Source organism: Symphalangus syndactylus, chromosome 10 (genome assembly GCF_028878055.3).
Source record: "Symphalangus syndactylus isolate Jambi chromosome 10, NHGRI_mSymSyn1-v2.1_pri, whole genome shotgun sequence".
Lineage (NCBI taxonomy): Eukaryota > Metazoa > Chordata > Mammalia > Primates > Hylobatidae > Symphalangus > Symphalangus syndactylus.
This window is the reverse complement of record NC_072432.2, coordinates 111,693,689-111,719,006: the sequence shown is the minus strand read 5'-3', so window position 1 is coordinate 111,719,006 and position 25,318 is coordinate 111,693,689. Positions and strand designations below refer to the sequence as shown.

At 35.6% G+C, this 25,318-nt stretch overlaps 1 protein-coding gene across 7 annotated transcripts in view; it reads left to right on the top strand.

Moving 5' to 3' along the window:
• Positions 1–25,318, top strand: part of SATB1 (SATB homeobox 1) — a 97,103-nt gene that overhangs the window by 23,634 nt on the left and 48,151 nt on the right. For all 7 annotated transcript variants that reach the window (XM_063611409.1, XM_063611406.1, XM_063611408.1 and 4 more), the window contains exons 2-6: positions 479–713; positions 4,345–4,521; positions 5,290–5,416; positions 6,181–6,304; positions 24,458–24,569. In XM_063611409.1, the coding sequence (XP_063467479.1) occupies positions 503–713; positions 4,345–4,521; positions 5,290–5,416; positions 6,181–6,304; positions 24,458–24,569 (751 nt within the window). In that variant the 5' untranslated portion in view covers positions 479–502. The remainder of the gene's footprint in view (positions 1–478; positions 714–4,344; positions 4,522–5,289; positions 5,417–6,180; positions 6,305–24,457; positions 24,570–25,318) is intronic.

Sequence of the window (25,318 nt, the reverse complement as noted above, 5' to 3'; positions counted from 1 at the left end):
AATATACATACACATATAAAATATATACATATGAAACATACATTAGATTTCTAATATTTTGAACTGTGATCATCTTTCCATCCTTTATTAAAGTGTTTCTGCTGTATTTTGTAATGAGTGTCTAATTGTTAAAAATTGGGACTACATCAATACAATTTGCTGTTTTCTTTTTAGCTATACTTGTAATAATTCTTGTTCTAAAAGTAAGCCCATTTTTCCCCACTTAGTTTTTTTGTAGTCCAATTAACTTTTTATTCATGTGTATTGGTACAGTTTCCACAGATCATTTTGTTAATTTGAATAAGAATGTAAGGCTATCATGTAGAAATATAGTAACATCTGTATCATATCTAGATAGGCCATTTTACAAATACATTTGTGGAGAGATATCTAGAGCTAAAACATTTCCATAGGACATATATATATACACGTAGGTCCCCACCCAATTATAACATGTCTTCTTTTTAAATTCTGGCAGGTGATCTTTAGACAGTGACTGAGTATGGATCATTTGAACGAGGCAACTCAGGGGAAAGAACATTCAGAAATGTCTAACAATGTGAGTGATCCGAAGGGTCCACCAGCCAAGATTGCCCGCCTGGAGCAGAACGGGAGCCCGCTAGGAAGAGGAAGGCTTGGGAGTACAGGTGCAAAAATGCAGGGAGTGCCTTTAAAACACTCGGGCCATCTGATGAAAACCAACCTTAGGAAAGGTAAATACATTCAAGCCAAATCTTGGAAAGCTGAAAGCCCTGTTGTCTACACAAGGCCACACTGTGTGGGGGTGGAGTGGCAGAACATGTTTTGTATACTGCCTTTATTCTCCTTATGATCTTATATTAGTTACATTCTGGTTCCTTAGTATCAATCATGTTGGAAAGTATAGGCTCCATGCTTGGGTGGAGCGTTTTACTATAGACTGGAATCATTGAACATTTTGGGTAATAAGGACTGAATTAAATATAATGGTTTTAGTTTTGGCAAAGGTCCATTCAAAAGGTGTTATAGTAGAGGATTGTAGGCGGCTGTTTCTTTAAACTAACCTGATTAAGAATAAAACACATAGGTGATTTGAGAGTTACCCTAGCTTCTTCCTAAGATTCTTAGTTGTAAGGCAGTTTCAGAGATCTTGGAAATCTTATGTAGAAGTTTGGTAATGTTATTTTTTGTGGCTTATTTTCTTAAGAGCAAATTCATTAGCAGTAAAAAATCTGATGATTCTAGTTTTTAATTTTTGTTTTAATTGGGTATTTTTGATGAAGAAAGAACAGATTTAGGCAAGTTTATAAGGAGAAGATGTGTAACTGTGTGACTCTTTTCTACCAATATTAAATTGATGCAGTTTAACAACTTTGTGTTTAACAGTGTTGTTCCTGTAAAGCAGTGCCTACCCTGGGTGTAATGCATGTGCCTCATAAGGAGCTTCATTTTGTGTCTGAATAACATGTATAGGAATCAGATTTTCCTTACATTTGCTAAGTAATGGATAAAAATGCTATATTTTAGCAACCAAGAATATTAAGTAGATAAAGTTAGAAGGCAGAGGAATTTCATTGTGTTTGATGCATAACATTTATCATACAATCATTTATTTTTTCCTTGGTTTGGCGAAAACAAAGAATATATTGATCCTGAAATGAACAGACACAGCAGTCCGTATTGTTAGATCTTTATCTATTAAAAATGGGAAAACAGCACTTCAGCAAATTCTTTGGCCTCTACTCATGATTACCCTATTTATTGATTGTTTGCCAAGAATGTATGCATCTTAAGAAAGCCAGGGTAAGAGCATTAAAAATATAATTTATTACGGCTTTTCAAACAGAGTGCATTAATATTGTACTGTGAAGCACTGGGGCTCTATAAAAAAGACTTTCTGACGCCTGCAAACATGTAAGTTCCATAAATTCCTAAATAGGAGATTTCAGCTGTCTCTGGTATTATGTGATATTTGCACAGCAAACTTTAATGCCAGGACAGTTTTAGACAAGGATTCTACAGACTTCACTGCTCCTTATGGCAGACGTGCTGTTTACACAGGCTCATAAACCTTCAGCAAAAGCTTCTAAGACTGCCTTCAGGTTTAAATCATGTGGTATTTTTAGCATTTAGCAGTGACCAGTGCTCTCCCCTTTAAATGCTGGAAGGTTATGAAGTTGCTGTAGTTGGAACTCTCGCCAAATACTAGCACGAATAATCAGACAGTTCAGAAAAGGCTTGTGTTCAGCATTACTCCCAGGAACGGGAAGGTAACCGCAACAGTTTGCTAGAAGGTCTGTAATTAGATAGTACTATTGTCACTTCATAGCCATCTTTATTATTTTAGGGTACCTCTAAACATGATCAATAAAATCCACAATAAATCCAATATATTTCAATAGTTTGAAAACCCTGCAGTTATTTCATAGATCTAAGAAAAAGCATATTGTAGAATACATCTGATTCATCCTACAAAAGGAAAAATAAATGTGTATGCTTTTGTTGTACTTACCCAACTCTTTGAAGATATCAGGACAGGAGGAGGAAGAACTAAAAGTACAGTAAATTCACTTCCTGCTCAAATGCTTTTTTGTTTTGTTTTGTTTTGGATGTATTCTAAAAATGCAGTTTAATTGTAGGAGGGTCTCAGATACTCCATATAACAAAATTGCTAAGTCTTTTTGTGGGTTTTTATTAACATTTTCATCTTATTTTTCATGTGCATGGTTTCTTGTCTGTCAGGTGCTAGATGAAAATTATGGCTGAGATGAGAAAACACTACTAAGAAAAAGGGATTGAATGTTTTTATTTGTTTAGGCGATTTTGCCAAAATACCTTCAAGCCAAGGAAGGAATCACCAGTTTGCATATTGCTATTTTTGCTGTGGTCTCCCCAAGTTGTCTTCTGATCCCTGACGGGTTCTCTCTCTGGTATAAAACAGCTGAATGAATGACAAAAATATTGGCAACCTCTGCGGCTTGTTTTTCATGCCTAGCCTATTGGTACCTCCGAATGAGTGTTTGAGTTTTTCTAAGTAAACCTAAAGAGTTTTATTTGTCAGACCTGGAATCTCTTGTGAACAGTTCACTAAAGCTTCGGTGAAGACTCACATGTAGAAAGATGTGGCTGTTTTATTGCCAGCTTTTGTTCAGCAGAAACAAGCAAATAGAGAATCTTTGAAGGGCCTCTCTGGTGTCAGTAGGAAATTCTGATTTTTAGCTACGGTTGATGTGCACTAAGACATCTTCAGAAGTTGGTAGGATTCTGTGAGTCCAGAGGACAGAGCTTATAGAGGCATTAGTACTGTAGGACTAATTGTGGATCCTGGGTGCCCTGTTAAAGTAACCCTTGTCATCATTTATGCTAAAGATGATACCCTTTCTGGCAGTTTGCCACAGTATAATTCAGATGCATCTGCTTTTAACCCTTTTCCGTTATCATTGGAAGTCTGACAGTGCGCTGCATAAACACCTTGAGTACCACAGCATTCCGTAATATCAATTTCTAGAAGAAGCCTCTTTGTAATAGTAGTGTGGCCTGTGCTTATTTATCATCTGGCTACTGAGTTACTATTTTGGATTAAAATATATAAAGAGAGAGCACACCAAATCTATGCAGATTCCTTTATCCTAGTATGTCAGTTTCCTTTTCTGTCTCTCATTTTTACCTTATTTACTATAACAAAGATTGTTGATTTTAAAGACTTATGGGTACCGTGCTCTCTTTTTAGTTAGGTAGGTTAAATGAGTATTCATGAAAGCAAATGTTATTTTTCTACGTTATGCACACATTGAAATTGTGTATTATGAGCACCAGTTTGGTTAACTACTTTCTGTGGAACCAGTTAGAGTTAATATCTAAAAAAGGAAGAAAATGAAAATTTTGTGGTCGAAGATAATTTGTTTGGACACAAACCCAGGAAAAGTTTATTATTAACAAAATCATGTAGGCAGTAGAAAGGTGGGTTCTTCTGAAGATGAATAGTGAGTTATGTTTGCATACTGTATACTACTCATAGCAAATTAGAGAAGACACATTTATTTCTCTTTCGTCACCATCATTATTTGATCAGAAAGGTAATTCTGCATTCATTGCTTTTGGAAAATGCACTGTTAATTTAGAGCACAACTTACCTTAGGACCAAGTTCATATTCTACTTAAATATTTCTGTTACAACTTTAAATAATATGAGAATGTATATATTTGTGTGCATTTGCCTGTAGTTCTGTACCCAGTCTGCCTTGGAAGCACAGTGAATCTCTTGTGATTATTTATTTTCATAGCTAATTTTTCCTCCCCCCACCCCCAAGCTGTATTTCTGAAGATTGTTGGTTTTCCATCTCTTCTTCTTCATCTTTTTGATAGGAACCATGCTGCCAGTTTTCTGTGTGGTGGAACATTATGAAAACGCCATTGAATATGATTGCAAGGAGGAGCATGCAGAATTTGTGCTGGTGAGAAAGGATATGCTTTTCAACCAGCTGATTGAAATGGCATTGCTGTCTCTAGGTTATTCACATAGCTCTGCTGCCCAGGCCAAAGGTAAATAATGTGTACGTGGGGTTGGAAAAATTGCTTGGCATTCTTTGTTTACCTTGCAGAGAAAGCACTGAATATTTTTATTCAAAGAACCGTAGCCTGTGTATTACATTGGTTCCTTATAGGCTGTGGCTTTAAAAAATTGGCTTAATTCAGTTTGGTTTAGTTAACACACATTTTGCTCATGTGGAATGTTGAGGTAGATTTTTTTTTTAAATTACTTCAGCTGAATCATTAGTATGCTTATTGACCTTAATAATCTGCTCCACTGAGGACCCACAAGGAAGTGAGGAGCGTATTTGAGCAGATGGACTGTTGAGAGTCAATTTGCATTTATGACTGAATATCTAGTTCTGTTTCTTTTATTCTGTTTCTGATGGTTTTATGGGCTGTAAAGTATTTTTCAATGCTGATTCCCACTGCAATAGAGAATCTTATCTAAATCGTAAAGCCATTTAGAACTGGTTCGGCTATGTCTTATTAGAACTTCCTGCAAGTTAGGAAAATGTGGCCTTATGCATAGGTTTTATTGATGGGGTTTTATTTCCAAAATAATAAACAACCCTACAGTCATTTACATAATTTTACAATTTGGAAAGCTAAGCTGTGAATATTTTCATTGACCTGCCTTTTAGAGTGAAGGGAATCATTCAAACAGAAATAACGGTATTGCTTGTGGTAGGGGTAGTAGAAAAGAAAAGAACACCCTTCTACTAGATATATTATCTGAGGGTAAAATATTTAGTGAAATATTCTCTTTATCTGAAATAGGGCTAATCCAGGTTGGAAAGTGGAATCCAGTTCCACTGTCTTACGTGACAGATGCCCCTGATGCTACAGTAGCAGATATGCTTCAAGATGTGTATCATGTGGTCACATTGAAAATTCAGTTACACAGGTGAGTCAGGACAGCAAATCTAGGGTGAAACATTCTTCTTACCTGGTCTTTTGAAATGAAGCATTTCTTTCTGGTCGACCTTCAATTCTTTTTTAGTCTGTGTTTCAGAAAGGTTAATACAGATCAATTTTGTTACCCTATCCTTCTGCCTTTTTTCCTAACTTCAATGTATAATTTAAAAGCAACCCCCACCACACACACACAAAATATGTAGGTTTGTGCAGGTTATCAAAAGACAAGACATTTTACGTTTAGTCAATTAAATAATGCTTTACAAGAAGGCATTTTACATAAAGTTTACTTAAGAAAAAAATATTTTTGCATATCATGAACAGTGCCATCTGTGTACATTTTGTGAAAGACTGTCTTATTCACTATTACCACAATCTTATTTATTTATTTTTTTATGATTTTAATTCGTATGAACAGAGTAATGAAAGGAAATCGGTTAATACATTAAAGCTTTTCACGATGGCTCAGGAGAAAGCAGTACACCTTAAATTGTCTTCCCAAGCGCATCAGAGCAGGAAGGTAGAAGTAACATGAAAAAATAGCCACCACAGGCAGCTGATGTATAATTCATGCATCGATACAGCAGATGTGTTGTATAAAGTAATTAACTAATCGGAACAATCAGGAGACCGAGAGCAATCTCCAGATGCATCTGTTTGATGCGCAAAATGAAATCTGTCTGTCTTAAAGGAATGTTCTGCAGCGGGATGCAATCTTGTAATAATCCCCTTTCTAATCTGTGTCTCAAATAGTTGCCCCAAACTAGAAGACTTGCCTCCCGAACAATGGTCGCACACCACAGTGAGGAATGCTCTCAAGGACTTACTGAAAGATATGAATCAGAGTTCGTTGGCCAAGGAGTGCCCCCTTTCACAGGTACTTAGCATAGCATGTAATAAATAATAAGACATCATGGGCAACCCTGATTTGAGGTTTGATGGAGCTCCCTGGTTTAAAGCAACTGGTATCTGAAGCAAGAATCTGCCAAAAATGCAAAGTGACTTGACCACTGGTGACCTTTTAAAATATGCCTGATTCCTTGTGAACAGAGCCTATAGGCTTTTTCTCCCTTGGGGAAAAGAGCCAAAGGACTGTTTACAGGAAAAACAGTTCAGTGGAAGACTCCGCTGGCTAATTTTTAGATTTGTCTTCTGAGTGCTATTAGCATGATGGCTACATTCTCCTGAATGCCCTTATTTAAGAAAGAGTCGAGGTGGTACTACTCCCACAAAGCTTCGGTGAGAGGGAATGGCAGTGTCCGTGTTAATGTGTAAAACTTCACCGTGCTGTCTAAATAAAATAACAGCACAATTCTTGGATACTTTACTCACTACCAAAAAATTAAAAGTATTTTAGTACAAATAATTATGAAAATAATTACTCTTAACTAAAGGTTGAATAGTTTTTAATTCATTAGGATTTTCTGACCAGTTTTGTGGCTTTGGTTTACTTCTTTTCTGTTTTTTTAAGTGGAATTTTCTTTTTTCCCTCTGAGATGCCTGTCATACCATCAGGGATTTTTGAAATGAAATAAAGATTTTTTAATTATTTTCCTTGATTTCTTTTTTTAGAATAAATTTGGTGGAGGGCAGCTAAAACTCAAGATAGAGACTGCCTACCTGCTTATAGACAGAAAATCAAACATCATTTTTGATGAAACTCAGCTAATTTCAAAAAAAAAAACAAAAAAGGATGCCGTGAATCTACTCTTAAAGGGCAGCTTTTGCGGTCACCATGTAAATGTGTTATAGTCGTCCCCTCAGTACCCAAACCCATTTTAAGGCCATTCCATGATACAGTATAATTAAAATGTTGGTCCAACTAGATTTTTACCAAATTTTTAATGTTCTTTTAATTTGAGTTTTAATTCTGAATATTAGTCTTAGCCATTTGAACTTGAACTGTAGGATGCTGCTGTAAACATTGCAGTTGAGAGATCTCAAAGTGTATTTCTGCTATATTCTGAGTAGCAGATATTCTCAAAATGTGTTTCTAATGTGAGGCTCATGAAGATTATTGGGTACCTTTGAAGGGAATCTTGTGGGCTTTGTGCTTCTGTTTCATAGAAACTCCATGCATTTCAGATTTGCTAAGTTACATTCCGACATTTTTACTTTGATATTTGCTATAAATTTTAGGAATGAAGTAAATGAATTAAGTTTATAATTAATAGCTTTCTATATTCTTTTAAAATAAGCTATAGCCACAGGTTACATATTCTCTATTGTTAAGTGTCCATCTCTTGCAATTCAAAGAAAACTCTTATTTGTCATTTCAGTTATACCTACAGCTAATCTCCTATCTTCCCTCTCTCACCCTTGGAATAGAGAGGATATGAATTGATAACCATCAAATAAAATAATTTAAATTAATTAATCACAAATGAATAGGATGATAGAATAAAAGGGTGACTCTTACTTCAAGGACTTCGTTTCGCAGACAACTCCAGATAACATGTTACATGGTTGCTAACATTTGAAAATTTGAAATGATCTAGAAATAAACTTTTTAAAAACTCAGTTAAAATATAATGTAAACACCCAGTACTGGAATCGCATGTGTCTTTATGTTACTAAATGTCCCATTGATCTTGGAAGCATATTCAGACAAAGACTTAAGGCATTTACTATGAGGTGAAAAAGAGGATGTTGGTACAAATATTCATTGATACAGTCAGTGAGAACTGTTAAATGACATCAATATTCAGCCAATAAACTCCACCTCACTATAACTTATAAATAGAATTGTGAATTTACTTAATGTTATCATGGAAAATGAATTGCATACAATTATAACATTAAGTAGAATGACAAAATGTAATTCAGGACTTGGTTTTGGAGTCATACATTGGTGAATTTCTATAGAGAGAGGTTTTCAGATATATGGCCTCCTGTGGCTGGATACTTCACTGTAATCATTAAGTGATGGAACTAGGCTACAATTTCAACATCAATTATAATTGCAGTATTCTTTTCCTTAAAAAAAATTCTAAAAATTATGCATAGTTTAGCAGTGAAAGCAAATATTTGAAATTAATGTAATATTTAACAATATGAAAAAATGTAAATTGTTCTCTAAATGAGGGAGTTATTTTATATTTTGCTGAATCATCTTCTTTTTCTATGAATCTGATACTCCAGTCAGAATGTTTTCAACATAAACTGTTTTCTGTTTGCTTCTTTATTATGTTTTTCTGTCTAGAGTTATTAAGATGAGAGATGCAAGTTCCCTAAAGCCTATGTCCAAAATATGTGCCAAGTTTGACAAAACTACTCTTTTTCCTATGGTTAAGATTTGGTGATGAAGATGTCATGGTGAAAAAAGCCTAGCAAATAAATATGGCCTCAGTCTTTTGCGAAATGGGACCTAACACCAAGAAGTGCCAAATGTTAAGCCCTTTCTTCCCCTGTGGAGTGTTGATTCATTCATGGGAGAGAACCTTTAGCATGCAATTCACCATACGCATTTCACTGTAGAGTAAGGGTTTTATTTTGTTGAATATGATAAAGTACTCCAGTAGCGAGTATGGCTACAGGGGCCCTAAATACTATAGTTAGTAGAAAGTTCACCCTGTGGGCAGGTAAATTCCTTTTATAGAGCAGGGGCCAGGAGGAGTGGAACTGGGGAGCCACCAAGATTTTGCCTGGGGTGTTGAATAAGCCTTGTCTCCAGTGCTGTTAGAGCGATTGTTTAAGACTTGCTAAGAAAATGTCCATTTGGACTTGGATTCTTAGAACCAGAAGGGATTATCCTTCCTAGGCTCCTCCTTTTGACAATTGAAGGAGCCAGTGTCCCTGGAGATAAAAGTCACGGTGCAGTGACTAACAAGAAAGTCTTGACTTGCTAAGCCTGTGTCCTTGCCTGACGATAAATTTTAAAGTGCTGATTTAGCTACTCAGGAGGCTGAGGCAGGAGAATTGCTTGAACCCAGGAGGCGGAGGTTGCAGTGAGCCGAGATCTCACCACTGCACTCTAGTTTGGTGACAGAGCAAGACTCCGTCTCAAAAAAAAAAAAAAAGGGGAATATTTACATTTGGGTACAATAATGTTTTCTTTTTTTTTTTTTTTTTTTCTTTTTGAGACGGAGTCTCGCTCTCTCACCCAGGCTGGAGTGCAGTGGCACGATCTCGGCTCGCTGCAAGCTCCGCCTCCCGGGTTCATGCCATTCTCCTGCCTCAGCCTCTCCGAGTAGCTGGGACTACAGGCGCCCACCACCACGCCCGGCTAATTTTTTGTATTTTTAGTAGAGACGGGGTTTCACCATGTTAGCCAGGATGGTCTCGATCTCCTGACCTCGTGATCCGCCCGCCTCAGCCTCCCAAACTGCTGGGATTACAAGCGTGAGCCACCACGCCCGGCCGGTACAATAATGTTTTCTTTGATAATATTCATAAGGTTTTCTCCAGCTGCAGAAATTCCGTAAGTGGGCTTGGTTTGATTTACAACTCATACCTTTATTTCTGTTAACACTTTCCTATCATAAATCTGCCCAAATAGATTGACACTAATTTATTAAATTCTTTGTACCACGTGTTTTTTTATTTTGTAAAATGTTCTAAGACATAAGAAACGGTTAGCTCATTATAGGTCTGAGGTTAGATGTTTTGTTGTTACTTTTGTTTTTTTCGGTGGATGTGGTTAGATAAGTTGGATGTTGCATTCTGAACTGCAGCTAAGGAGAGAATAAACACTGATTTGGGGACAAGAAAGCCTGTAGTCATAAAACTTTTGAGGATATGGATTTGGGAGAAAAATTGGGAATTTAAAAAGTAAACATTTTTATTTATAATTAAACATTACATTTTGATGCTTATTTTCCCTGGAGTTTTAGAAATTGCATTTAAAAACTGGATAAATATATATACATTCTGATACAGGATAGATTCATTTTGTTAAGTAAAAGGTCAGCTATTACTTCTACCAGCGTAATGTCTTCCTTCTAAAAATGTTTAGGTCAAATATTTCATGGAGGTTTTAATCTGATTTGCGCATTTTTACCTTCCCTCTTTCACCACACATGTGGGCATACATACACACTCACACGCGCACACGCACACATCACAACTTTCACATTTTTAAGGCATTGGATTATTTTCTATCTTATTTCTCACCTGGAAAAGATATCTGCAAGCCAAGTCATATAAAGTGGGTGAGAAGTGTTATTTTTATTTTCGAGTAGCAAAATATATATAAAATAAATTCAAATTTGAACATTCCATTTAGAAGTAATATTGAGAAAGATGATTTTCCAATTTTCCTTTTATTCGCAGCATCCTAGGGTCTCAAATATGTTGGACAATTTATTTATTAATGGAAAAATAGATTTTAAAAAGAAACTACCTCGTGCTCCTGAAGCTTAGCTTCAGTACTGCTCTCCTGAAACGTGACAGTCATTTCCGTAGGAATTAAATACACTTACGTGTTTAGTTGATTTTCAGTCTGTATTATAAATGATACTGGAGCAACAATTACAAATCTATCATGTTGTACAAATGTGTTTTTAATAAACTACTTTATTTCACAGTTTTTGGACTGAAATGACATGTTTCTTAAAATTTTAAATCAGTTTTAGTCATCACATTCTTAAGAGAATAGCCAGCATCAGTGTTCATATACTGCATTTCACATGAGAGTCTAATCTATGAAATTTGTTCACATTCATATATTCAAAAGTGTGTATTGACAGTCTGCCATATGCCAGGCATTCCATTTCCTATGTAGTGTTAAGGATATAACGTAAGGATATAACATCTTATTAGTTGAAATAATAGTATTACACTTTCATTTAGTGCTTTTGATGTATCGAGAGTGCCTTTGGTCCCTCTAAGTAGGATGTAGTCTTATGTCCCTATTTTTAAATGAGGAACCTGAGGCACAGAATGTTGACATGAGTGTCCATGGCTACATCACTGGTGAAGCAGAAGGGTGAGACTTCATACCCAGAGCCCGTGAGCTTCACCAAGTAGCCTTTTCATCACATACCACAGATAAAGGAAGTTTAAAAAAGACAAAATGAAAGCCTCTCAGATGAATTGGATAGGTTTTGTAATATGCTTTGATTTCTCTAAAGTAGTGGTAACTACTTGTAGTTTTCCAAGTGTATTTATTCTCATTGCTGAAAATTTTCTTTAACGTGTTTTGGTTTTGTGTCTTTGATTTTTTATTTGTATGTTGTCTTGTTTTAAAAGTACATTGCTGTCATATCCAGCCCCTAATCGTGGGTGATCTAGACAGGCACTGATTTTTGGGATAACTTGATATTTGGGACGTTCCAGAAGATTTGCCGGTTTAGTTCTGTGCAGTTACTTCTCTTTGCTATTCTTTCATATCCTCAAGACCAGTAGGCATAATTATGCTAATAGCCCTTTGTTTTGAACCCCAAGGTAACATTAGGCATTTTCATTAGAAATAGTGGGCAGATGAATTTCTTGGGTCTGTTTAAAAATACAGATTCCAGTCATCAGACTGGTCTGATCCAATGAATGAGTCTTTTATGAGCAGCTCCATTTTAAAATAAAAAGATTCCTGTTTGAGATGAGCTGGAACGACTTTGTACTTGCCCCTTCCCAGTATAAAATTATCTTATGTTTAAACATCATATATTTTGAAGAAAAGCTCTACAGAGAATCTTCTTTCCTTTTTAAAATTACAAAACTTTCCCTAGTTTTTACCCTACTGACCGTGGGAATCTTAGATTATAAATATCTGCTTTGCCAGGCACTGAAGTACTTGATACTAATTGGATATTATGACCACTCTTCCGCAATTGTATTACTGTAATGGTGGGATCCATAAAGGAAATGGTAAACCTGTCTTATATGGGTAGTTGTGTGAATCGCAAAACTTATAACAAATAATTTTTTTGCCTCGTCTTTTGAACCAGTCATGACATCATTCTAGTTCCTTTTTCAACTTAGTGAGATGTCTGCTCTGTGTTAATATTATAATATGTATAATCTACAACAGAATTGTCCTCCAAATTGCAAGTTTTCCTTTTTGAATCTAATATATCAGGCTCATTTTTAGATGACTTAGATACATAAGGATTTTATTGTAGCTTGATAGCTCTCTGTAACCTTTCAGATATATTAATAAAAAAAGCCAAACTTAATAAAGCATCTAACTTAAAATGGATTGATCTCAAATATTTTATAGCCACTATCTTTTCACAATAGTAAAACATAAAAGAGTTTAAGCTATGCCAATTTAGAGAGTACTTAACAATGTGTAATTACTTTATTTTCACTTAATAGATTTTTACCTGTGCCTTGTTTCAGATCTGAACAGGTTTCCTTTGACCTCAAAATCACTAATGCAAGGAAAATTACCATATCATAAGAGTATTTTTCCTCTTTTTTTTTTTTTTTTTTTTGCCTGATGCTTAGAATAATAAATACTCCCAAGGCTTAGGAGTAGACATGGCCTGAGAGAAAGCCTATTAAATGCTATTTTCTAATGGTTTTAAAAAACAACTTAACCAAATCATGCTAACCAAACTGATTTTCTTGCTAAAACAGAACTAGTTTTAGAGTATATTTTAGACATCTTTTTTTCTCAATTACTAGCTAAACTTGAAGTTGGGCTCTATCTGGATTTGCTTTATAGATCTGCTTCATTTCATGCCAGATTTGGGCAAACCATGAACAACCCCCACTCCAAAAAAAAAAATCCAGATAATCAAAACAAACAGATACACGAACTCAATTTCCCCCTCTTTCATTGGAAACTGCTTGATAATAACGTGCTCTGAGTATAAAAAACATAAGAGAGCCTTTAACATAACAGAGGAGAGCCTCAGCCCTGGTTCTGCAGCTCATTGCCAATTGAAGTAAGGAACGCTCTGGCTGTTGGGACTTTTAAATCTAGACTTAAAAGTTATTTGTTCTGTTTAGCATTTTTAAAATGATTCTATTAGGAATTGTATGTGCTTCAGTTTTAATTTTAACTCATAATGATTGTAAAGCACCCTGGGATGCTCGCATGAAGGGCGCTACAGAAATATAAGATTGTATTGTGTTCTAATATGCAGTCTTACGGGGTGCTGGAGTTCCATCATGGACAATTCATAAGGTTGCAGAATTCCTCATGGCAGAGAAGGTGGCTGACTTCTTTAGCAGTCTTTTTCTCTCATTCTTACTCTGAAACTTTGTTCTCTTTAGTCATCATCTTTCTCTCTTAAAAAAATTGATTATTTTCTATTGTAATACTTTCCCATGGAAATGCTAATCTAATTTAGTTTACTCAGGTTGAAGATGCAAACCAGTTGATAGGTTGGAAGTTAAGAAAAGATTAAAGCTTTAATTGCTAGCACTATTTGAGATCACATTCTTATCTGAATAACAAGACATGGTACTTCATTACTGGATACCGCCAACTCTCTCAGGCTTGTCCCATTTTACTGTCCACCTAGTATTTGTTCCAAGGCAGTTCAGAAATGTAACAAGTATTAACTTTGTGAAATGTCACAATGAGACTCTTCTCTGTATTGAAACTCCTGTGTTATGATAACATAGAATACAGCTTGATCTAGTTTTCTTTTTACTTTTTAATGGGACTATTTCTTTAGAGTAATGGCATTTCTTCAGCAACTTCATTCTGTTACTTTTTGTGTGTTTTTGTTGGTCGTTGCTCTCTATCATCACTTTAATTAGCTCCTAGCATCGTAGGAATCAGGAATGTGAGTTATGTTGTGGCCAGCTATATGAGCTTGGGCAGCTGACTCCATGACTCAATGTTCTCATCTGTAAAGTAGGAAGATAATAGTACCAATGTCTTGTATTGTTTAGAGAATTAAATGTTCTAGTACTTAGAAAACATTTAGAACAGTTTTGAGTCCTAAAGTGTGCCATAACTAGTTGTTTTTCTAAAATGTGGGCATTGAGAGTTTGAAATCACACTTGTGCATGCCACATGGTCTGCGTAACTCTGGCTACATGGAAGATTTTGGTGCAATCTTCATTCTTAGTGAAAACAACCAAATACTTTTCATTTGTGAAAAAATTAAAGGGCTGTATTGTAACTCAATCTCAACGTTAAGGAACACTTACAATCATTATAAAGTTATGATGTATTTTAAAATGGAAGTGGAAGACTGAAGCTTGTACTTCAAATAAATCCATTTGGAAGTTTAGCAAATATAATACCCTAGGCTAGATAATGTCAAATAGAATAAAGATACCTGATGGGACTGTTATCAAGAGGTGAGCTTTTCCCAGTGTCTTTTCCATTAACTAACTTCGCCTGTACTCCCAGCACCCAAGGTTCTGTCCTCTCTTTATGTGCCCATCGTAGCATTTGCCACATTGTTCTGAAATAGTCTGGACTAACTAGGCTGTCTGTGTACACTGTAATTGTCCCAAAGGAACTAAGTTGTATTCATCACTGTCATAGATCCTGACACACAGTAGGAACTCGGGAATATTCGTCAGACTTAAACAATCTTGAAGGATTTGCACATGTTTATTTCATAAACCAGTATACCATGTCAGTAGTTGTATTAGTAGTACTTTATACTTTTATCTACAGTATCCTATCTTATGAAATATTTTCCTATTATACTTTATTCTGTATTTTTACCTAACAAAGAACAAATCACTTCTGAATTTTTCTCTAAGAAAACCTACTGACATTCCAAGCTGTCTCATGCTTTTATATATTTGATAATGTTCATGAATATGTGTACTAAACGTTTGTAAGGACAACAGTAGCCTTGGAGTTACAGGGAACTCAGAGGTCTGAATGCTTAAAAAGATCTGATTATACATCACAGTTAAGGACAAGCTTTAAAAACATATGCAGCATTTCTAAATTTTAAAATTTTTCTTCTACAATTGTACATGTATTTCAGCCTGGCTAATAATTTTCATTTTGTCTCAGTTGCATTATATTTGAGACCGACACTTCTTCACTGTTATTTTCATTTGTTTATTTTCTTCTCTTATTCAAGAGTAAAATAGGAAATTTCCAATAACAGATAATTTATAGACAAAGATGTCGATGTTGCCAATACGGAAATGTTAACAGTATCACCCCATATTCGCTTCTAACGTCCATTCCTCAGTTGTGTTCTAAAGCCTACATTTGGCATAAGAGACTCCATTTAAGGCTATAAACATATAGTGTTTTAAAGTCAGCTGTATATAGGTCTAGAGTCACCTGAATTTAGAGAGAGCAGCAAAGGTAGATAACTATTCAGCCATTCCATAATGGGCCTTAGGGACTTGGTTTGTCCACTTTCTGCAGGATCACCAGCTTAGCCTGGAAAACACATGTTTAGTGATGGATAGAGCTCTTTATTATATGATTTACAACCCATTCCAACACATTTTTATCATTTCGCCATAACTTCTAATGAGATGATTACCAGAGGATGGCATTTTCCTACACTGTGAAGGATTTTCATAATATTGATTGAGATGAAGCCAGATTAATTTGATTTTTCTTTATGATCTAATCCAGAGGTGACATTGGTTTATGTTTATCTGGTAGACATGGGAAGTCTTATCTAAAAGCTAACAATGATGAATAAAACACAGAAATCAAAGCTGTGGTTTAGCCCTCAGTCTTCTGTGAAGTCTTGGATCAGATCTGAGTGGGTTCCATGGACCCCACAATCTGCTCCAAGGTTTTGTGCAGACCCTGAAATTATAAGCCAATTTTGGGAATGCATGGAAGACAGCTTTCATAGGTTTTATGTAATTTCCAGAGTTAGTTCTGTGGCCCTGTAAAGAGCTAAAAGCCGGGAGGTACTTTACCCCCAATTTTTAGGCAGTATGGCTTAAAAATCTAATATGATCATGTACAGAAGGAATGCAGAGAGGTAATATAAAGTCTTCCTGTGAAGAGTTACAGAAACTAATTCTAATATTTACTTTTGGAAAATGAATTGCTCAAAGTACTTTAGTTATTGTTTTCGCTCTGCGGTTTAAGGGTTTTTTTGTTTTGTTTTAAAGGCTCTATTTAGGACCTCTGGAACTTAATATGAATTTGGTATCTTTCCAGATACTAGAAATTGTAATCTCTAGAGAGGATGAGCGCTTTAACCACACAAGGGCATCAGAGAAAGAGATTTCTCAAATGGGTGCGTTGGTATAGAGTGCTTAAGATTCAGAATCAGGAAACAATTTTTGCAATGAAATCAAATAAAGTTCTTTGGATTCGTATTTATCTAATGAAAAACTTGTGAAAATTCTATTTGGATATAACATAATATTTAACTTAATGAGTATATTTTAAATAATCATAAGCAGGATGACAATGGGGTCGTAACCTTCCTAAAAATAAGACTCTAGTTGGAGACATTTGCACCGTGAGTACCTGAGAATGAATAATGTGCGTTACAATTGAATCTTCTTTAGTCACGCTGTTTGAGAAGACATACAGATTTCATAGACTTTTAAAGCTGTTAGAGGAGACGTTGGAGATTATCTAGTTCAGTTCCCTTCATGTTACAGCTTCTGTGTGCAGTTAATTTGGAATATCACATGCTCTTAATATACCTTTTAAAAATATTTTATAGTTTAAGCTCTTTACCAATATATTCATTTGGTTTGAGTAAGGTTTCACTGTGATAAGAAAAGTCTGGCTAGGTACTTATACAAAAGGGCAGAATAGAGAATCTGGTCAGAACATACTATCTGGGCATTATATAAGTTATTTTAACTATATGGAAGAGCCGTATAAACTGTGAACCAACATTTTCTTTAAAAGTTATGAGTTGAGTATTTAAATAAATAAAATTTCTGTGCTTTGATATGATCACATTTTCATCTTTAGGAAATATAGTAGGAAAATTAAAATAGAATTGGATGTGTTCTCTTTGTGCTTCCTTTTGTATTCCTTTGGAGCTTTGTACTGAGTTTCCAATTTTAGCAATGTGCCAGGGTTACTTTGTATGAAAATGCCATTTTCAGGCACTAGGATTGATCAAGATGGCAAGAGCCATAACTATGACAACTGGAGTTTAAGTAAAATTTAGAAGTGATTAGTCTCTTCTCAACAAATTGAGATTCCAAATATGCCCCAGTTGTATCTCCCAAGAGAATAGCTTAGAAAGCAATAGAGGATCCAGAGGGAAAGATTTGGGAAACAGAAGCTAACAAGCACAAACAGAATATTACACTTAGAAATTCTGCCATTTGCTCTCATAAATTGAAGCCCATTTCCTGTCCTTCCCACCCCAAAATACCAGATGGGAACTACCTGTTAATTTTCAACAAATTCATTTCTTGTCAATATGTCATATCTCATACGATGCCTCCTAGAGCTTGTTTGTAGTATTTGGTGTACTTTGAGATTAAAAGAAAACCTCATTTACGAGGAATCCCTGTGAAAATTGTATTTGAATGTGAAGTTGATGTGAAGTTAAAGTTTGACCTTTGAATTTTCCATGGACAGATAAAAAGCTGCTATAAAAAATCAGGCCATAGGTAGTCAGGACATGCACAAAGGGGTGGGAGATTAGAATGTATGAAGTTGCACTTCTCAAAAAATAAAAATATAATAAAAGCCAGTAGTTTGACAGATTGTTCAGTAAATGCTCATTTTATTGAAAAATTACAAAAAGGTGCTTAATGCCTTTGCGCCATTAATACAATACACAAAAAGGTTACTGTGAAGATTAGTGTTCCATCCCTGAAAATTAACTGTAGGGCTTTATACATCACCATGCATAGACTGAGAAGTTAAAAGTTTTTTTAAATACACATTTTGCATTGTGCAGGCATTTATTTCAGAAAACAATTATTTTAGACCTTGTGCCAAAGACATTAGGAATGATGTGCTTTCATTTAAAGCACAGACATAACAGATAACGTATTATAAACAAGGTAGAACCATGAAATTTTCCTTATAGAATAAAACCTGTGCAAGATTATTTCCCTTGCTGTCTTTCTAGAATATACCAATTCAAAACATACATTCCTTCCTACAGAAAAAAGATATTCAGATTCCTTAGTTGAAATTAATTAGCATTCAGAAACCAGATAGCATGTTTTTGGGTATTCATGAGATCTCTGTTTGAAAAAAAATGTTTTTAACTTGTAGAAATGTGTTGCAACACACAGATGGGAAGAAAAAGAAAAAAAAATCTCTTTAGCAAGCACTGTGTGTAAAAGGAATATTACATTTTGCACGCTCCTGATTGCTCTGTGTAAACAGTTTTTGACATCTGTCTTTATAGTTTTCGAGGAGAGGAAGACTTTGTTAAAAGAATCATTTTTATACAGCAGTCACCATTTCAGTCTTGCTTTACCTGTATTATGAAAGCAGATGGTCTGCATGTCTTTTGAATATTTATAACTATCAAAAACAATCTCTTGCTATTCACCCTTAGGCTTATGAGATGTCAGGACTGTTCTGGTTGAAAAAAATCATCTTGGGTGTTTACAGAAAGAGGATTACATTAAGCTGAAATGACTATACATTTTCCAGTTTAATATTTGTCCATCAGCTGTTTAATCGTATTTAGATAATTGTGTAAATAAGATGTTGTAGCCCTTGCCCTCTCTGCTGATGGAGCCTGAAAGCTTTAAACATGGGTGAACCACCATTTTGTAGATGCTCTTGCTACCTCCTCCCCACAGCTAAACCATCAGCAAGTCCTTGATAAGTTTTGATCATGATATCACAGTCCCGTTTTTTTTGTTTTGTTTTTTTAAAGTAGTGCACAAAAAGCAAGTATGTAGATAATATGAAATACTAGGAAGCTGCTGGCTTCCGGTACAGGCTGTTTAGTTTATTAGGGTATATTGTAATATGCAAATATGGTACAGCACTCCAATTACCCTTTAAAGCTGACATGGTTTTCTCTTTATTTTCTATGAGCATGCAGAGCTCTGAGGGTATTTGGAAAACTTTTGGTATAGTGGGGGTTAACTGTTTTTTGACTGGAAGCTGAGCAATCAGAGATAACAGATTTTGCTGTGGTTGGTTGATTTGGCAGAAAAGCCTGAACAGTTTTGGTTTAAATGATTGAATAACCTGATTAGCATTGTTTTGGGGTGGTTTTTTTTGGTTGTTGTTAAAGGCACAACAAAGCAACTTTAAGGGTAATCAGATCACTGCCTTTCCCCATCTGATGAATCTTTTTTTGAGAAGGCCTCACCTCTCTCAAAACCCCTTCGTTGGCTACTGAGATGAACAAGTAAAAAAAAAAAAAAATCTTCCTTCATTTTTTAAATGTGTTATAGATATATACCTACAGTACATATGATATTGTAGCAGGGGTTTAAAAGAATATAATTTTTTGAAAAATTATGTAACCTTAACCGATTCCTTGTGGTTTTTGTTTTTCAAATTTAAAAGAGCTAGAGTATTTTAGAGCAAAGGTTCGGAATGTTCTGTCTATCTTTAAGTTAGGCTTTAGAAAAATTCCACCCTTACCTTTTCACAATTAGAAAGGTTATAAATAATGTATTTGGCTGAAAAGGAAGCTCAGCCTGTGGCAGATGGTATCATTCTAGAGTACTGGGGTTTCTGTGAAGATGGCATTCTTTCAGATCGGAACTTCAGCAGACTCTCAGAAAGAACCGAAGCTCCTCATAGGGAGTAGACATGTGCTTTATGGATCTTAGAAAAGCTTACAACTTGGCTCCTAGGATGAGAATATTGTGTCACACTGGGGTTATGAGACCCACAGCCAATTTCTGCCGACTTTGAAATTGTATTTCCCAACGCTGGAAGCTGTGGCCTATTTATTGGTTGGTGTACCGTGTAGCATTTGAACTTGGGATTTCAACCGACTGAGTTTTGTCGGTTGGTTTATTTTATTCTGTGAACATTGATGTTTTATACAGACCAGCCACTGAATAGGAAACTTGCCATACAAGTTGTGTCTTTTTCAAAGTGCTTTGGATAGCTTATATAAATAGACACTGAGAGAGAACTGGAATAACATAACCACCGAGCACTGCAACTTCCGAGACATCTGTGTGGATGTATTTTGAAAAACCTGGGAAGGGATCTCTTGCAAATTAATGAACAAAGGTTCTTGAAACTATGATTTCTGTCACGACAGCCAAAGCAATGGATTTGAAAGATTCGTGTCACAGTTAAGCTGCCATTATGTTTGACCTTTAAGGGGAAAAAAGGGGAAGAGGATTTCTGGTGGTTTGTTTCAGTGACCCTTTTTATTGATCACTTAGTCTGTGTCCAGCCCTCTGATGAGTCCAGGATGTATTGAGATGAGACCTAAGGCCCACAGTCCAGTGCAAAATAAACAGCAGGATGAGTGCTCTGGTGCAGGAGGTTTGGGAAGTTAGGAAAGGCCTCACAGAAGCAAGGATGCCCAGGCTGTGTCCTGAAGGATGAGCAGCTGTTAGCTAGAGATGGGAGAGGACATGGACCGTGCATCCAAGCCAGAGAAGTGGTGTGCCTTCTTGATGCTTTCTACCAGATATAGGCCAGCTTCAGAAAACACCACCAAATTGGAGTATGAGAAGGAATGAAATATTTCCCCTTGGTGTTTTCCCTTACTATTCCTTGTCCCAACTTGTAACTAAATAATTTAATCAGTATACTTCATTCTACATTAAAAAGACTCAAAATACTGTATATGATTTGAAAATTTTATCTGATACTCCAAACATAGTCACCTGCTATGAAATGTGATCATATAATGAAAGCCCAGTGATGAGGAGGAGGCAAAGAGTTGTCATAGTAATTAATATCTCTTCAGTCTATATGTAATATGTTACAGGCTCTGTGCTAATTGTATCATATCTATTATTTATTGTCTGTCCAAGGACAGATAGTATGTCTCTTCAAGTCATTATTTTCCTAGTGACTTGCCCAGTGCTTGGCACATAGTAGAATTTAAGTATATGCTAAATGAATTTTAAAAATGCCTGAATTGATGGATTCTCAGAACAACTCCATGAGGTGTATGCTATTATCATTCCCATTTAGCATAGGAAATTGTGATGGAATGGTCAACTATTTGACCCAAGGTCATACCACCAGTGTGTGACACATTCTGTTTTGTCAGATGAACATTTAATGTTTATTTTAATACATGCCAGGCATTGAGCTAGAAAATAATATGGTGCCCCATACCTACGTGAACTCACAGCTTAGCACAGTCTTTTTAAACCAATACCTCCTTTTAAGTGACACAAGAATCCCAAGCCTTTCTAACATGGAACTTGGCCTGCTATCTGTACATCCCACCACCTAGGAAAACATTACCAATCAGGACTTTTATTTGTGTTATCAAAACAGTACGTGTTTTTTTCCTGATATTCTAAATTTAAGATTACACTACTGAATATGATTTTTCAAATGCCGTGTGCACCACAAAATTCTGCAGTCTCTTTCCTGCCATTGAAACCGGCTGGCTGGTCTACTCCAATGCTATGCCTAAGCCTTTAGTAGGAATTTTACCACCTGAAACACACATGCCCATGCCCACGCCCACACACGTACACCTCATGAAGTGGCTATATGAGCAATCTAATTGGACAGATTATTGCATATTGTCCAATAAAAATAGACATGACTCCAAGTTACCTGAATTAGGAAATATTTCCCAGTCACCCAAAAGCACAGAAAGATAGGGAATCCAAAAAGTTGCTTTGTCAAGCATTATAAGTTATGGATTAGCCTTTTGATTTAAGTCTTGCTTAGACTATTATTTACATTAATCAGAGTTTCCTAAGCATACACCATGTGACAGAAAAGCACTTAAACCCAGAATCTACCAATTTAGAATTAAGTAGGGTAGGAGGAAGCTTTGACGATGATGCACATATGGATATTATTTTCCATGTACGGATAATAATAAACTGTATAGCACTATTACATATAGGGTCTAGTTTTATAAAACTATTTCGGACATTTTTTCACACACACTATGGATGATTCTTCCTTCCGTCGTCCCCTATACATTTTCCACTGTCGATATACCAAGTCACATTAAATTGAGATGATCTATTTACATATCTGTGTTCTTAATAGCTAGTAAACTTCTTGTAGGCAGAGGCTGTCTGCCATCTTTGGATGACAGGTGCCTCATCTTTGTAGGCAGATGCCTCTGCCATCTTTGCATCCTTAGTACCAACCAGGCATATAGTAGGTGTGCAGCAAAGAGCAAATTTCTTATATAGAACTGTTGGCAAACTGGAGTAGACTGCATGTTTGTCAAAAACCTCAGCAAAATTTGGACATTCCATACACTTCTAAAAAGTAAGACATAAACCACAGCTAAAACTTATGTATCTTATTATATTAACATTTAAGGAACTGCCAGAATGTCTAGATAAAGAGTAATAATATTTTTAAAAATTGGACCAGAGTGGAAGAACATCAACTGTCATCCATTTGCAGAAGAATCACCATTATCCATCAGCGATCTCAATAGTTTTTATTAGTGTCTGACTTTATTGATCCCTTATTACAAGAGAGTAAGTGAGATTGAAGCTGACAGATCAGGTAATCTTCTGGCTCTGGTTTTGGCAACTTTGCTAAGTGTCTTTTTACACTGTGGACTGTGGGAGGCTCTTAGTGAAATTGCAAGCTATTGGATTAATGGCAGAGCATCATGAACACATTAAGAATGTCTTTTTAGAGATATAAAATGTGAAAATGACTATAGAGAGTGTCAAAAAAAAGATATAGTGCCTCTTAGGCAAGATAGCTGTGTTTTACATAAATAATGCGACTCCAGCTTATCCTTCACTGGAAGTTCTTTAGAGATCCCCCAAATTTACATATTCCAGAAATGTGTGCATGCTACAGAATTAACACTGATAGTGGATGTCAGGAGAATGAATAATAACTGAAAGAGCTTTACATTAGAGGTAACTTAAAGAAGATAATTATATAAAAATACTTTTGTCCCCAAACTGGCTTTTCTGGCTGTTCACTGCCTCCTGAACAATGCTGCCTTCTATAAATTATTTCACCATAGACCAACTGATGTCTGAAATGTGAGTTCTCCTGTTTCTGCACATAGGGGTGAGGGATAGACTGGTGCTACAAAATCTTACTCCTAAGACTCGGTAGGAAATTAAGTTAGCTGTTACTAGAGAATATGGGTAACAGGTTAAAATGGACCATGAATTTAGTCATTGAAATTACCATAACCAAAATTTGCTGGGAAGATTGAAAATGATTAAAGAAAAACCCTCCTAGTAATACATTAAAATCATGTCTTTCATTTTTGTATGTTAAAGGGCTGACAGTTTTCAGGGCATTTATTAAAAGCAGGATAAAGAAAAGTCACAATAGGTCATATTTTGTGGTATCCTTGAGAAATTTAGAAGCATGAAATGTATAAATTGAAAATTTTTATGATCGGTTTGAAATTCAAAACTTAAGCTTTACTATTGATGAAGCCAGTAATAAGATTGCAGAATGTTTTTCTCTTGATAAAGGATCTCTGTGAATACTTTGTTTCTTCTCAAATACAGTTAACCTTTGATCAGTGTTAATGCACCTCCACTTTAAATCCAAATAATAGAGTGGAAAGTGCAAGTTCTGTTTCTCAAATTTTAATATACATGCGAATCCCCTGAGATCTTGGTAAAATTCAGGTGCTAAGTGCACTGGTCTGGGGTAGGGCCCAAGATTCTGCATTTCTAACAAGCTTCCAAGCGATGCCCATATTGTTGGTCCCTGGTCTATACTTTGAGTAGAAAAGATGTAGAGTCCAGTCAAAAAATCGCAGTCTCTTATATTTATGAATCACAATTATAAAGTCATCTTCATGTATTTGGATTTATTGGGACCAGTGAAAGTTTGACAGCCTAGTAATAGATGACATTGATGGAGATTCAATAAATGCTAGAGCGAAGTCTGTGGGTTTGATAGCTTTATACTGGTCTCAGTGGGCTGTTGCTTTCTACTTAAATAAGCATTTGATGATCTACTTAATGAATTTTAAGAAGTCGAAGCTTTAGGCTAAAGTGTGAAACAAAAATGTGTTGGTACTCAGTTGATTAAAAAAAATACAGTTGTCACAATTGAGATCATTTCTGTGTTCCGTCTTATGCTGCTGTGTATTACAAATGTTCTCCCCCCTTCTTCATGCAGAGTATGATTTCTTCCATTGTGAACAGTACTTACTATGCAAATGTCTCAGCAGCAAAATGTCAAGAATTTGGAAGGTGGTACAAACATTTCAAGAAGACAAAAGATATGATGGGTAAGCAAAAAAACGTTGCAGCAGTGGCTACATACCATTACGTGTCATTTGGGGGTTTATCGAAGTCACATCTAAAGCCAGGTCTTTTGATCGCCCAATTAGAGATCAATTTAGAATGTTTCTTTGGGGGTGGGAAGTGGGTATGAGTATAATGAGATAATTAAATTCAATAAATGTTTGTGTTTAAATCAGCCAAACTGACTTGGTTGTCAGACATGCAGGAAATCGAGGCGTTAGGAGGGGAGCTGTCATTTTTTAACATCTCAGTGAAGACCTAACCAGGCCTTGCATAACTAATATTAACTGTGATTTCTTTCTCTGATAAGTCCTGCTTTTAGGTTTTTTGTTTTTGTCTGGTTGAATGAGAAAGTGCCTATTTTTACACCCAATTTTTAAGGAAATTAAACTTCTTAAACTATATTTATAGTTTCCACAGTAGAGATCAAGTGATTTTTATAGCTCTAACCCCCAGCGCCCATGGATGGGCACTTTGATAAGCACATTGCTTTACCATCCATACCAGAACAATTACTGCATCATATCTAAACTTTTAATTCCAAGATAGCATTCTATCTTAACACATAACTTTAGGTGAATATTTGTTATGCAAGAAGTACACTAAAATTATCTGCAGTGTAAAATGACAGATAAAAGTTGTGTATGGTACCTCAGCATTTAGATGATGGCATTTTCTCTCTGTTGAGTTTGTTAATGTTCACGAAAGCAAACACTGTGATTAAGGTTAATGT